Here is a 14960-nt window from a genome sequence, read left to right on the forward strand (position 1 = left end):
CATTATTCTGTTTCTCTAATAGTTATTTCCCGCGTCCTCATGTCTCTGCTATTCTTAAGATGGACTGATCCCGGCCTATTACTCTGTCAGTGACTATGTTACAAGCCGTTCTTTACCTCTTCTGTGGTGATCGGCTTCCCAGTGACACATGAAATGAATGGTGTCACAATAACAACCCTCGTCCTTCTGATTGCTATTCCCTATGATAATCTGCATCGCATGTGGAAAATGAATATCTCCAAGGCTGAAATCATAGGAGAAAGAATTTCCATCAAAGACATGAAGAACAGGGAACATTTCACAACATTTTAGCAAATAAAAGGTGTCATGTCGCTGTGTAGAGCTTCACTTATGAGCTCGGCATGAATGTCTGGTAATTAAGTTAGGGCCAATGGAATTAGATTCAGTAACAACGAGACTCATTAGCTCCTTCCAGCTAAGAAGCATCATGGCTCCCCATCCCTCACTAAGCACAGAAAGTCGGACTAATGACTGACTCACATCATCATATAGGAAAAATGTATAGAAAATACATTCATCCGGTCGGTCATCCACTGTCTCAGGACCTATCTTTGTTGCATCACTTTGTCCTTGTGTCACTTTTCCTTCCTTTATATCAGATCTCGCTATTCACTGCCTCGGTCTCCACTCACATCAGGGACATGCAGGTCACACAGCTCTGCTGACTAGTCAGACCTTAGGTCTGCTTCTGTCAGATGCTGGGCCCTATCTAACGTCTAACAGGAAACTGTCCCTGTCTCTTCACTTTAGCCCTTCCCACTCTGGGCTAGTGTCAGCTATTAACTCTAATTCTCCCTACTATTGGGCAGAACACAACACTGTCACCAATAACACATTTCACAATACACTTTACACATTAAAATACACTGCAACAATGCATGTGTCTTTGAGAACATGGGCAGTATGTCCCTCTCCTTATATGTGTATTATAGGACGAGTGATATGGAGAACTTATGATATCTTATCTTTTGTCAGGATTTGACATCCACAACCTGTAAGTTTTTGCTGCGGAGGCAATGCATTGGATAAGATCTTCGGTAAATCCTCAGTATTTCCACAAGCCAAATCCACAGCAGAAATCCAGACATGTCCCATGATTACAGAAAAGAAACTCATGTTCTCAAAAGGTAGAAACTGGCTTCCAAACAGATGGATATGTGGAGAGTAGTGATGATAGAGTATACTCGCTGCTCGGGTTTTCTCTAGCACGTTCGGGTGATCTCCGAGTATTTGTTATTGCTCGGAGATATAGTTTTCATCGCCTCAGTTGCATGATTTACGGCTGCCAGATATGCTGAATACATGTGAGAATTCCCTAACAAACCGGCATTCCTCACATGTATTCACCGTATCTTTCAGCCGTAAATCATGCAACTGAGGTGATGAAAACTATATCTCCGAGCAATAACAAATACTCGGAGATCACCTGAGCGTGCTTGGGAAAACCCGAGCAACGAGTATACTCGCTCATCACTAGTGGAGAGGAGTCCACAAAGAATCGCTTATTAGACTTTCCTCCCCATTATGGCCTTTTCCCATCTGTACAGTTGTGGCCAAAAGTTTTTAGACTGACACCAAGTTTGGTTTTCATATTTTGCTGCTTGAGTGTTTTTCGATCTTTTTTTTTCTTACGGTTACTGCATACAAGCGTTTCATACATTTATACACATTTAGTGACAAATACATGAAGTTTCGGAAAAGCCTCAACTTTCTCAGTGATGCCCCTTATTTCTTCAAACTTCTGCCCTTCGCCCCGGCAGCTGGATATTGTCTTATGGGCAGATCATGACTAATGACCACCTGTTCTTGTCTCATCAGAGCTCAAGGTTTTCACAATTGCTGGGTTTTGTTTGTCGCTCTTTGAGAATTGACCGCGGGTTCTCAATGGCACTGGGATCTGGGAAGCTTCCAGTCATGGACCCGAAAAGTCAATGTTTTGTTCCCCGAGCCACATAGTTCTCAATTTTCCCTTCTGACATTGTCTTCATCATGGGTGAAAGTGTATCATCCCCACATTTTCCTGGATGATTGGATAAGTTGCTCTTGGAGGTTTTTTACTCTTTATTAACAGCTGTGTTCTTAGGCAATGTTGTGACTGAGCACCCTCTATGGATGAGTAGCCTCCACACATGAGTGGTGTCTAGATGCTTTACTGTTCCAGACACAGGACTCATGGCAGCATCTCCTTCTCTTCTCCAGACAATCATTCCTCCAGTCTGAAGAGGCTTCATCAGAAACAATATCTTCATCCCCATTTTCTGGAGCTCAGTTCCTGTACTTCCTACAAATATATTTAGCCTGATGAAGGCCCCTTCAGCCTGTTTGGGAAATCATCTACAAATATCTAGACCAGGGGCGGGGAATTAATTTTCCCAAGGGGTTGTAAGAAAGTCCTTACTGAGAGATGAAAGGACCGAGATGACACTGTACGCAATTCTCCTTGAAGCCGAGGCTGAGGTTTATACAGAGAAGCGCAACAGAGCAGATAAAGAAGGAGGTGAGTACAAGCACGTAGACACTCGCAAGTGTCCAGACAAATAACGCAACGCTGGGATATATGGCAATGGTCTGGCCCCGAACTATGGCATGGGGGCTTTTTATACATTATTTAGACAAAGAAAGCTACACATTGCGACAAAGATGTGTATTTTAGAACAAAGTATATAATGACACAACATGACAGCATTAATGAGTATTAGCCCAAACTGCATTACAGTCTATAAATCTACATGTCTCTCTTAGCTAATGTCATTACTCACCTCTCTACCTGTAGCCTACTCAAATAACTCTTCACATATTGACAACTGTATTGTTCTGGTTTCTGTATCACTGTAACAGATACACTACTTACTACCATATACTACCACTTATTTACTATCCCCGATGTCATTCTGTGTCTCCATTCTGCTAAAGCTCCGAGACCCGCATCTTATTAGTTGCAAAATCAGTTGGCTAAACTTCGTGCAAGATGGCTGCTAGGTCCAACATGGCTGTTCAGAATATTAGGACTGATCGTTGTCTTACAGGGGTCATATGAAAGACCATGACTGTGGTGGAGAGATGAACCAATAGGCTGAAATTAATTCTTCTCAATATTATTATCAACATATTAATTATAATAATTTATATGAATATTAATTGTATCACTTTATATTGCGCAGAACTAAGTATGCAGGCATCCCCCTATATAACGTATGAGCCGACACACAGCCCCCCTTTATTCAGTATGAGCCCCGACATAACCTCTCTATATACAATGAACTCTCACATAGCCTCTCATATACTGTATGAGCCCTCACGTAGCCTCCTATATACAGTATGAGCCCCCACATAACCTCCATATAGACAGTGTAAGGCCCACATAGCCTTCATATACACAGTGTAAGCTGCCCCACATAGCCTCCACGTATACAATATGAGCCCCCCTCATAGTCTCCATATATATAGTGTTAGCCCCACATACCCTCATATATGTAGTGTGAGCCCCACATAGTCTCATATATGTAGTGTGAGCCCCACATAGCCTCCATATATACAATCTGAGCTGACCCACATAGCCTCCATATATACAGTGTGAGCCCCATATAGCCTCCATTAATACAATGTGAGCACCCCACATAGCCTCCATATATACAGTGTGACTCCTCCATATTTGCACTGTGGGCCCCACCCCTAGCCTCCAATAAACATACAAATATCCATACACATTTAAAAAACAAGACCACCAATAACTCACCCCTACTCCCATTCCCCCAGCACTATGCTACTTTCTCCTGCTCACAGAGTCTCCTGACTGACATGATAATTGGTGGAAGATGGATCCGGTGGCCCTGTCCTCCACCGATTTATTCACCACTGGCTCCATCCTGAGGATCTCAGTTTCTCCACCATATTCCTCGCTATGTTTGATCCTGAATAACACCAGTTGATTCATTATAACTGCTTCACTTTGATCTAATAGAGACATTAGAGACATGTGTTTTTAACTGTTTTGTTTATATCTGACTTTTGGACTAGCATGCTAAAACCATGAGTAAGGCTGCCAACAGCTGAAGTGTGGAGATTTATCATATGAGCTGCTGGACATGGTGAACATTTACATGATTTTAAAATTAATTAATTATACGTGGATTTTTACCTTCCTCACACTGTTTTACTGGAATCCTCTTTTTTTTTCTCTGTGCCGGACTCCTTCCCATGCTGGGGCTCTTCTTCTAGTAACTCTTCCTCTTTGCCCTGTGTCCAGACTTTTCTCTCCATGGCTGGACTCCTCTAGACTTTCCCTGGCTTGGACTTTTCTCCCCTTGCTCCGACTTTTCTCCCCTTGCTCTGACTTTTCTCCCCATGCCCAAGGGCTCCTGGACTGCTTAAAAAAAGCTGCCTAAAATTAGAGAAACATGGCTGCTTTCTTCCAAAACCCTCCCCATGTCTGTCCCAAGGCTGAGCGTTATATTGCAGCTCGATCGCATTCTTTTCAATACAGCTAACCCCCAATTCCGACCCAGCCTGTGGACAGTTTTAGGGAAAATAGTGGCTATGTTTTTCTAATTCTTTACCATCCCTATAAGGAGCTGAAAATTCACAATACAGTGCAGAGTTTTGCCATTCCTGGTGTTTTTTATGTAGCTGTACAATAACAATGGAAATCTTTATTAGAAAGAAGTCCTGCACAAATTTTTCCCCTTGTGTTAATTAGACGAATTAGGACACCGATCTGAACCGAAACACCTAATAATGGCCATATTGTCTTCTTCTAAAGTATTTGCACTGTTGATTCTTGCTCCGTCTGGTGGTAACTCTATATACTGGTCATCATAAGACCGGGTAGATCCTCTTGTACAGACCCTATACGACAGCACATGAAGGCCCCATAGGCCCATGTTACAAACCTATAGGCACGGGCTATGCTGCCTCATAGTAGCACCACATACTCTACAAGAAATAATGCTCCGTGGAGAGACTACCTCTATAATAACACTGGCAATTGAACAGTCCCTTCCAACCATTTCTTCATCTTACCAAGGTTTGAACAGTCCTCTACTGCGGCATCAGATAAATTCAACACGGACCAGACTGAATTTTACAGCAGCGAAATAGACGATGCGTCCGACATTCTGAACCCGATAAACTGTCCATTTAATTACATTGTTCCTTCCTTACGCCACAAGTGGCACGACGGCTGAGCCTTCTATAACATCACTGTCCGAGCCGCGTGGGTGCCTCGGTCATTACTTCTTCCCGTGGAATACTAATGTCGTGATTAACAAATCATGTAACATAGGCAATTTCAAGCACCAACGATTATAGCTATTAATCTCATTAAAGGGCTTCTCTGCTCATTGCTCTGTCCTTCACTTCATATTTCTGCTAACCAACTCGTAATAAACTGGAGCGCGGCCACAGGGCACTTCTGAGGGTCCTCCACTTGCTCCATTAACCCTCTCACTGTGGAGTTCGAAAAAAACGATCCATAGGCTGGATACAAATACAATTTGCTTTTTATTTTATTCCATTAAAAGGAAAAAGTGTTGTCCAGACAGATTAAAAAGAGTCCAACATTCTAACGCGTTTCTGGCCAAAGCCCTTAGTCGTAGAATATGTGAAGTTATTCTGTTTCTGGCAACATCTACTGGATCCATAAAGATCTATTCCCATCTCAGCCATTTAATACTAATCCACAGGATGCTAATTACTGGGGGTCTCATTACTGGGATCACCACCAACCCAAAGTTGGGCCGTCAAATAGAACAGCATGTGACTATCAACCAGCAGTCCCTTGAATGGAGCGATAACGCCCAGCTCAGTTACCTCTCTATTCCAATGGGGCTTTTCAGACCCTTGTCCACGGGATCTGAGGTGGTCCCCAGTGACCGACAAGTAATCAGGTACCTATTGATAACCTAGATGGTAAAAACCCTTTAATGTCAATTAATGTTTTAAAATTCTAGTGAGTTTGAACAATGGTTGGTGTGCAAAAAGAGACAGTTGACGTCATCGAGAAGTTACTTTGTTCCATTACATTACAAATGCGTACATTCGCATTTAAAAATTAATTTAATTAGTTGTCTTAATTTTTTTAGCCATTTTTCCAACAATTTTCAGGCTGAGTGAGTCTATGGGGTGTGTCTATCTCTGAAGGAGTCCATCACATTTTTATAAATTTGGGGGCACTTCACAAGTTTTAAGAAGCTTGGGCTTCAATTATTATCAACGAGTTTGTCAAGGACTTTGATATTGAAGACCTATCCTTGGGATTGATCATCAGATCAGTGCCACCCAGTGCCCCGATGATCACCTGTTTGCAAGTCCCAGAGCCTCCGGATGTTCACAGTCCATCTCCATACTCCGTGTAGTGGCCATTCGTAGGTTCTGACGCTTAGATCACATTTACTTTTATAGGAGCTGAGCTGCAGTACATGAATAAGCCCCACTCCGTTCACAGCCCAGTCTATACAAACCATTGGACGATATTCATATATTGATATTCAGTCCGATGCATGTATGGTCTGTGTGAAAATTCTAAACTGTACAATTCCTCCCAGAATATAGGACCACGTGGGGAACATGATGCAGATTCTGCACTATCAATTCTTCCTATTAAGGTCACTTCCAAGAATATCATTTAATACCTATCCACAGTTTAAGTTATTAATGAATGACCACTGGGGTCTGACCGCTTGGACCTTCACCAATTACAAGAATGAGCTACATACCAAGTGAGTGTATGCTAGTGCTCATGAGTGATCACCACTTTATTCACTTCCCTTGGTCTTTAGGATCTGTAGTGTACCAGCATTCATATAGACAGTGAATAGAGAAGAGGTCATATTTGTTCCCTACCTCTCCATTCTCATGGCGCACACTGGACCTTCTTACCATGATCTGCCTCACCCAGAATGTACTAATTACTTCTCTAATAGTCACTATGTATATGGGTTACTTATATAACTCTCACCATTTGGACCCTACCTACTGAGAAAATTAGGATTCTCAATGGCTGTCTCGTGACTCTATCCGAGAATAGGTGTAATGTGGGCATATACTGTATTTGTGTTGTTCCCTTGAAATTTAAGAGGATACCTCCATAGACCTCGGTGGAGATGATGCTCATGTGCAGACCCTTGATCTAGGGTAATTTAAGTGGTGAAAAGCCCACCAAAAATGTTAGGTAGCTATTTAACGAACAATGGTTTGGCTGATCTCTTGGCCAACTTCTATCGCACCCGATTCTACCATTCACTCTGCCGAACGATCCTGTGTTTTCTACGAGAAAGCCGCTGGTAGACATAGCTGGTGGAGGCTTATCTTGCCAAGAATAAAAGGATTGTTAGTCCAAAATTGGACAAAATTATCACTCCAACAATATTACACATTAAACTCTCGGTTACACGTGTCGATATTGGCAAGTATATCCGACATTAGTCTAATGTGTATGGGGGGCTTTATCTAAGGGGTAATGTTTACAAGCCTCCTTTCACTGGCATGCCAGGCATGTCACTCTCCAAAGAAGAAATGCTACCCTTTAGACCCCTGCCAGAATCTCTCATACAGCAAAATCAGATCTTATACTTTGCACTAACGAGGGGCAACACCCCGAAACACTGTGTCTTCAAACTGAGATACTGGTTTGACTTTTATCCTAAGTCAGATGGCACGGATCGTTAAAGGGTCGATATTAACTTTTAGGTTAGCTACTCCCAATAGGTTGCACTAGAGTTAAATACTTCTTCCTCTCTGAAGAAGCAATTGGCATGTGAGGAGCTTCAGACATGGTGAATTTGGCTTCCACCAATGCTGCTCATCACCTAGACTTGAGAATTAGTTTCTCTCTTTTATGAACATCAGTAAATCCGTATCCTATCTCCACCATCCTTCATCTGTAATTGGGTCAAGCTATGGGTTGGATTGGAGAGGGTTGGATTGACCTTATGCTATCTCTTCAATAGAAAACTCAAGTGGTGCCAGGCTCTGCCCGGAGTGGGGCAGCCATGTTACCGCTCAGCAGCTATTTCTTCCACTGTATGATTGCACTTTGGAGCTATCTGCTTCTCATGGTAATGTGTTTCTTGCAGAGCGTGGGCTGTGACTATGAAATAAATTCCAATGCCACCGAGGACCGATGTGGAATATGCCTGGGAGACGGATCGAGCTGCCAGACCGTTAGGAAAACTTTCCATCAAAGTGAAGGATTTGGTAATTATATTTTTCTTCTTGACTTGAAAGACGAAGTTTACAACAATTCACAGAGGTTTTATGTGAATTATTTACATGTCAGTTGTATTATTAACTCCTTAAAGGGGTTATCTAGACTAAGTACAATCCTAGCCGGGCGCATGGATTCTGTGAAAATAACAAAATTTGCTATACTCACTGGCCATCACCCTGGTGATCCTGCAGCTCCGGAAGTCACTGTTCTCTTATCACAGGACCACTGGGGCCAGTCAGCAAGAGAGAGCTGAGCACAGCCTGATCAATTAGTTTATATTAATTTTTATTACTTAATATTGCTCAGGATTACGTCTGTTACTGCTTTGCTAAGATAAGTTACATAGGACTTATTATAATTTCGGTTGTTATCAGTAGCACCTAATAAAAACCACATAAGCTTTTAATAAAGCTTAAACTGCTCCTGTTATTTAGCCTTTAAGTGTTTCTCCAATAATGTAATAAAATGCCCTTGGTCATGTAATTCAAGCAGCAGGCTGTCCTAGTCACCTGTCAGGACAGGTTTTAGTCTGAAGAAGCACTGCTTCTGAGACCTGTGTCTTAACTGACAGTAGAGCTGTATCGTAAGCACACATACTAGTGAGTTGCCAGAGAAGGGCTGTAACAGAAATTGAAATACATCTTCTGCTCAGCTGACAAAGTACTTTTTCTCCAACCTCCGTTCTCCATAATCAGTAAGTGGAGGAAAATATTTATTTATTCTCCTGTTACAGCCTTTCGTCAGCAGCCCCAGTATGCATGCTTACAATGCAGCTCCTATGTCAGTTGAGACACAGTTCTCATTAGTTGTTTATTCAGATCTTGACACATGACTAGGAAGAACTGCCAAATTAATTACTTTAGAGGGGCCATTTTATTACACTTTTGTAGAACCTTTTTGTTTAATAAGTATAGATGTACTTGGGTCAAAAGACACATAGTATGATGCTCCCACAGCTTCCCCAGACAGTATTATGGCCCACACAGACCCCCACACAATATGATACCCCCAAACACAATATGATTCCCCTATTCACGCCACACAGTATGACGACCCCACAACTCCCACACACAATTTGATACCCACACAGACCTCCTCACCACACAGTATGATAACCCCGCAGCTCCCCCACACAGTATGATGACCCCCTAGATATGATTATTCCCCCTGAACAGCTACCACGTACAATATAATGGACACTACAAATCCCCCTCACTATATGATGGCCCCACAGAACCTCACACACAGTTCCCTTCAACTACTCACTGAAAATGTAGAATGAAAAATAAGTAAATTAAAACTACTCACTTAATCCCATTCCACTGATTGTCAGGTCTACACATTGCGCAACTGATGCTCAGTACAGCAGGTACGATGTAGTGACATCATCACGACTGCTCGTTTGAGACTCAAAACGCACAGGCTGAATGGTGCCATGAACTCCCTCCTCCCACAATGCATGGTGCATTAAGCCACAACTTCCAGCCCTCCGGGGACCAGATAGGAAAAGCCAAAGAGCCCCACTTTGCCCAGGTCTGCTGTAGAACATGCCCACAACAGAACTTCAATAAACGTTGACATATCATTGCTTATTGGTCCATAAAGTGTATCTCTAAATGATATTCTGTGCAAGATGGGGCATCTGTGCAAACTACAAATTTGTGCCTAAAATCTGACCATCAGCCTTGGATTTTTTCCTCTGGAAAATACACGCGATCTAAAAATTGCCTAAACCTATGGTATTGTATGGTATTCTATATAGGATCATTCGGAAATGTAATCATTTAGTGATCTGATAAGGGTTGTCCCCCTAGAACATTCTGAACCTTTCCTGTTTTCTTCTCTCAGGATATATTGATATTGGCATTATTCCAAAAGGTGCCAGAGCCATAAAAATACAAGAAGTCGCAGCTGCTGGAAATTTTCTCGCCATGAGAAGCGAAGACCCTGAGAAATATTATCTAAACGGCGGATTCATTATACAATGGATTGGAGATTACAAGGTGGCCGGGACAACATTTCATTACGAGAGGAGTGAAGATCTGGAAAACCTCACCGCCTCGGGGCCCACCAACGAGTCCATCTGGATCCAGGTAATTACAGGAAAGCGCGTGATGAATGCAACCTCGGAGAAGACTTCTGTGTGACACAACCGGATATTGCTTTGTAAACATTTGTAGGTTCAGATGTTCCTTTATTATTCCTCAGGTTAATAAAACATTACATGACGGGATCAGGAATACGCAAGCTCATTGATATTCCTGCAGACAGAAATGAAATGTTTGAGCTGCTGAAGTGGCGGCAGCTGAAGGGGATTTTCACATGTGCGTTGGGTTTTATAAATGTGTTCAAGGTTTTAGTGGCAGCACGTATGGAAATGGTGATCATCAGAAACTCTCCGAAGCCAGCGCAGTTACTCGATAAGCAGAGGAAACATTACCCCTAGAATCCGTTAGGAAGCTAAATGTTTGTACGTGGTGCTCGGGGCTGGTTGTATAGACTGGAACCCTGGGTGACCTACAAGCAATGTGCCCCTTCTTCCATAGGCGTATCTACACTAAGTAGTCAAAAATATTGGCCAAACCACCAATAAGAACTGGTTGGGTCCAACCAGTTCTTATTGGTGGTTTGGCCAATATTTTTGACTCATCACAACCTCATGGAGATGGGATCCACAAGATATTGGGGTGTCCTAGGGATCTTGTGATGTTAGGCACCAATGTTGGAGAATAAAGTTTGGCTTGTGATTGTCATCTTCCTAAATATGTTGGATGGGGTTGGGGTCTGGGTTGTGTGTCAACCACCCAAGATGGCTTTATGGAGCTCGCTATGTGTGCATGGGTCCAATCTTAGAAAAAAGGGTCCAAACCCTAAACTACCACATGGTATTACCCTTCCTGTAAAATGTTACATTAAGTATTTCAGGAATCTAACTAGTTCTAGGAAAAAACAGACATTTTATATATTCATATACAGTTGTGTGAAAAAGCGTTTGCCCCTTCCTGATTTCCTATTCTTTTGCATGGTTGTCACACTTAAATGTTTCAGATCATCAAACAGGTGTAAGTATTAGACACAGATAACACAAGTAAACACAAAACGCAGTTTCTAAATGAAGGTCTTTATTATTAGGGAAAAAGAAATCCAAACCTACAGGGCCCAGTGTGAAAAAGTGATTGCCCCCTAAACCTAATATCTGGTTGGGCCACCCTTAGCAGCAACAACTGAAATCAAGCATTTGTGATGACTGACAATGAGTCTTTTACAACGCTCTGGAGGAATTTTGGACACACATCTTTGCCGAATTGTTGTAATTCAGCCACCTTGAAGGGTTTCCGAGCATGAACCGCCTTTTTAAGGTCATGCCACAGCATCTCATTTGGAATAAGGTCAGGACTTTGACTAGGCCATTCCAAAGTCTTAATTTTGTTTTTCTTAAGCCATTCAGTGGTGGACTTGCTGGTATGTTTTCGATCATTATCCTGCTGTATAACCCAAGTTTTCTTCAGCTTGAGGCCACGAACAGATGGCCAGACATTCTCCTTTAGGATTTTTGGTAGAAAGCAGAATTCATGGTTCCATTTACCACAAAAAGTCTTTCAGGTCCTGAAGCAGCAAAACATCAGACCATCACACTACCACCATATTTTACAGTTGGTATGATGTTCCTTTTCTGAAATGCTGTGTTACTTCTATGCCAGATGTAATGTAACATACACCTTTCAAAAAGTTCAACTTTTGTCTCGTCAATCCATGGAGTATTCTCCCTAAAGTTTTTGGGATCATCAAGATGTTTTCTTTAAATACTGAGATGAGCCTTGGTGTTCTTATTCCTCAGCTATGGATTTCATCTTGGAACTCTACCATGCAGGCCATTTTTACTCAGTCTCTTTCTTATGGTGGAGTCACGAACACTGACCTTAAGTGAGGCAAGTGAGGCCTGCAGTTCTTTGGATGTTGTTTTGGGGTATTTTGTGATCTTTTGGATGAGTCATTGCTGTGCTTTTGGGGTAATTTTGGGGTAATGTTTTCGCCATTTGTGGATAATGGCTCTCATTGTAATTCACTGGAGTCCCAAATCTTTAGAAATGGCTTTATAACCTTTTCCAGACTGAGAGATCTCAATGACTTTGTCTCTCATTTGTTCCAGAATTTCTTTTTATCGCTGCATGATGTCTATTTGTTGAGGATCTTTTGGTTTACTTCACTTTGTCAGGCAGGTACTATTTAAGTGATTTCTTGATTGAGAACAGGTGTGGCAGTAATCAGGCCTGCGTGTGGCTAGGGAATTTGAACTCAGCTTCCTAAAGATGTGATAAACCACAGTGAATTTATTGGTTATGGGGGGCAATCACTTTTTTACATAGGGCCCTGTAGGTTTGGATTTCTTTTTCCCTTATAATAAAGACCTTCATTTATATACTACATTTTGTGATTACTTGTGTTATCTTTGTCTAATATTTAAATTTGTTTAGTGATCTGAAACATTTAGGTGTGACAAACATGCAAAAGAATGGGAAATCAGTAAGTACACTTTTCAGTTTTTATTATCATGTAATTTTTAGGTACAAAATTCTGTGCTGAATATTTTCTTAATCGTTGTTTATAATAATAAATCTGATATGGAGCCTCAGATCTTCTGCATAGGTAAAGGGGTAAACAATGAAATCTTTGCTGCCTGCAGCCACTACTACATACTGACTGCATACTGACTATACATTGAGCTTAATGATTGCACAGTATGCAGTAAGCTCCTGAGCTCCCCCTAGTGGTGGCTGCAGGTAACCAGATTCTTATTGTATATCTTTATGTCTCAGCAGCAGATTTGGTGTCTCAGAGAACTATAGATACAACCAAATGGGAATGTTTCATGCAAAGGCTTGAGAAATCACCCAGATTGCTGAACTTTTTAAATACTGAATATAAGCCTGTGGATCAGACATTGATACAATGTGTGCTTAGCTTCTGTTTCAGGAAAATAACCCTGGGGTTATATATGAATACATCATACAGAAAGATGTCAGCTCGGACAATGAGGTGGATAGTGCTTATGTCTGGAAGTACGGGAGCTGGTCAGACTGCAGTGCCACATGTGGAGCGGGTGAGTCTTAAATATATATATATACAGACTGCAAAACCTCATGCAGACTGCAAAGATTACCTATCTCGCATGCTCCCTCGTACCACTCCACCATTGAGAGATATACGTAGGTTGAAAATTATGTGGGGCAAAGGCAACTACTCTTCATGGCATGCCCCCTTTCTGGTTCAGGTCAACTTACCTATTACACATAAAAACCTACAAAGTGGTCACCATAGCTACTTGGGACCATATCCCTGAAGCTACATACATAAAACCAAAAAAGTTCCTAATTAGGTCTGGGTAAGGTAGTAAATTTTTTTATATAAAAAAAAATAAATATGCATATAAATATATAACTACCCAGAAGTACCAATAAGGAAAAAAGACAGGGTATAAATATGAATTTATAATTTTATTGCATAAATATCAATGAAAATTAACAGACAAACAGGTAATGCGATGCAAGAAACAGCTGAAGAGAGTCGGCAGTATAAACATGAATAGATGCCGATCAGAGAAAATTGAAAAACTACATGGCCACCGACATCGCAGCATGAGGTGCAAAAAGCGATAATAGCACCTGGGGCACTGCACTGAAAAAAGTCTGCCGTGAGAGATTAAATATAGATAGGAAAACGTGGTCCACGTAGATGGAGGTAACCATACGATATAAATGGCTAGTCACTGCCACTAGTTACGAATGATCCACCAGGCGTAATGGGAAGAGTAACCCTATATTTAAGGGCCTAATGGCAAACTATAATGAACGCACAGTGGACAGAACCCTCCATAAGATAATTACATGAACCGTTTACCTTCAGACATAGTGCAGGCCGTATGCTGGGGCGCCGGTGTACCACGCAGAAGCCTCGACGCGCGTTTCACCGTCCTCGGCTTCGTCAGCTGACGACCTGCACTATGTCTGAAGGTAAACGGTTCATGTAATTATCTTATGGAGGGTTCTGTCCACTGTGCGTTCATTATAGTTTGCCATTAGGCACTTAAATATAGGGTTACTCTTCCCATTACGCCTGGTGGATCATTCGTAACTAGTGGCAGTGACTAGCCATTTATATCGTATGGTTACCTCCATCTACGTGGACCACGTTTTCCTATCTATATTTAATCTCTCACGGCAGACTTTTTTCAGTGCAGTGCCCCAGGTGCTATTATCGCTTTTTGCACCTCATGCTGCGATGTCGGTGGCCATGTAGTTTTTCAATTTTCTCTGTTCGGCATCTATTCATGTTTATACTGCCGACTCTCTTCAGCTGTTTCTTGCATCGTATTACCTGTTTGTCTGTTAATTTTCATTGATATTTATGCAATAAAATTATAAATTCATATTTATACCCTGTCTTTTTTCCTTATTGGTACTTCTGGGTAGTTATATATTTATATGCATATTTATTTTTTTTTATATAAAAAAATTTACTACCTTACCCAGACCTAATTAGGAACTTTTTTGGTTTTACCTATTACACATGCTCACTCATGCCCTAATTTCCATAAAGGACATTATTACTACTAATACGTAGAGCCTCGCACAAAGCTACAGTGAGGAGAGAGGCCAATATAAACTGGAGGAAGAAGCTGTGGGGAGTTCTTCTTTAGTAGGTCTGAACATTCATATGTAGGTAAATGTATGAT

The 14960-nt window shown here is 41.5% G+C and overlaps 1 protein-coding gene across 1 annotated transcript in view; it reads left to right on the forward strand.

The window, feature by feature from the left end:
* ADAMTS12 (ADAM metallopeptidase with thrombospondin type 1 motif 12) overlaps positions 1 to 14960 on the forward strand; it is a 510507-nt gene that overhangs the window by 415478 nt on the left and 80069 nt on the right. Inside the window, exons 14-16 of the mRNA XM_077281848.1 lie at positions 8094 to 8214; positions 10076 to 10320; positions 13190 to 13328. Of these exons, the coding sequence (XP_077137963.1) occupies positions 8094 to 8214; positions 10076 to 10320; positions 13190 to 13328 (505 nt within the window). The remainder of the gene's footprint in view (positions 1 to 8093; positions 8215 to 10075; positions 10321 to 13189; positions 13329 to 14960) is intronic.

Source organism: Ranitomeya variabilis, chromosome 1 (assembly GCF_051348905.1).
Source record: "Ranitomeya variabilis isolate aRanVar5 chromosome 1, aRanVar5.hap1, whole genome shotgun sequence".
NCBI lineage: Eukaryota > Metazoa > Chordata > Amphibia > Anura > Dendrobatidae > Ranitomeya > Ranitomeya variabilis.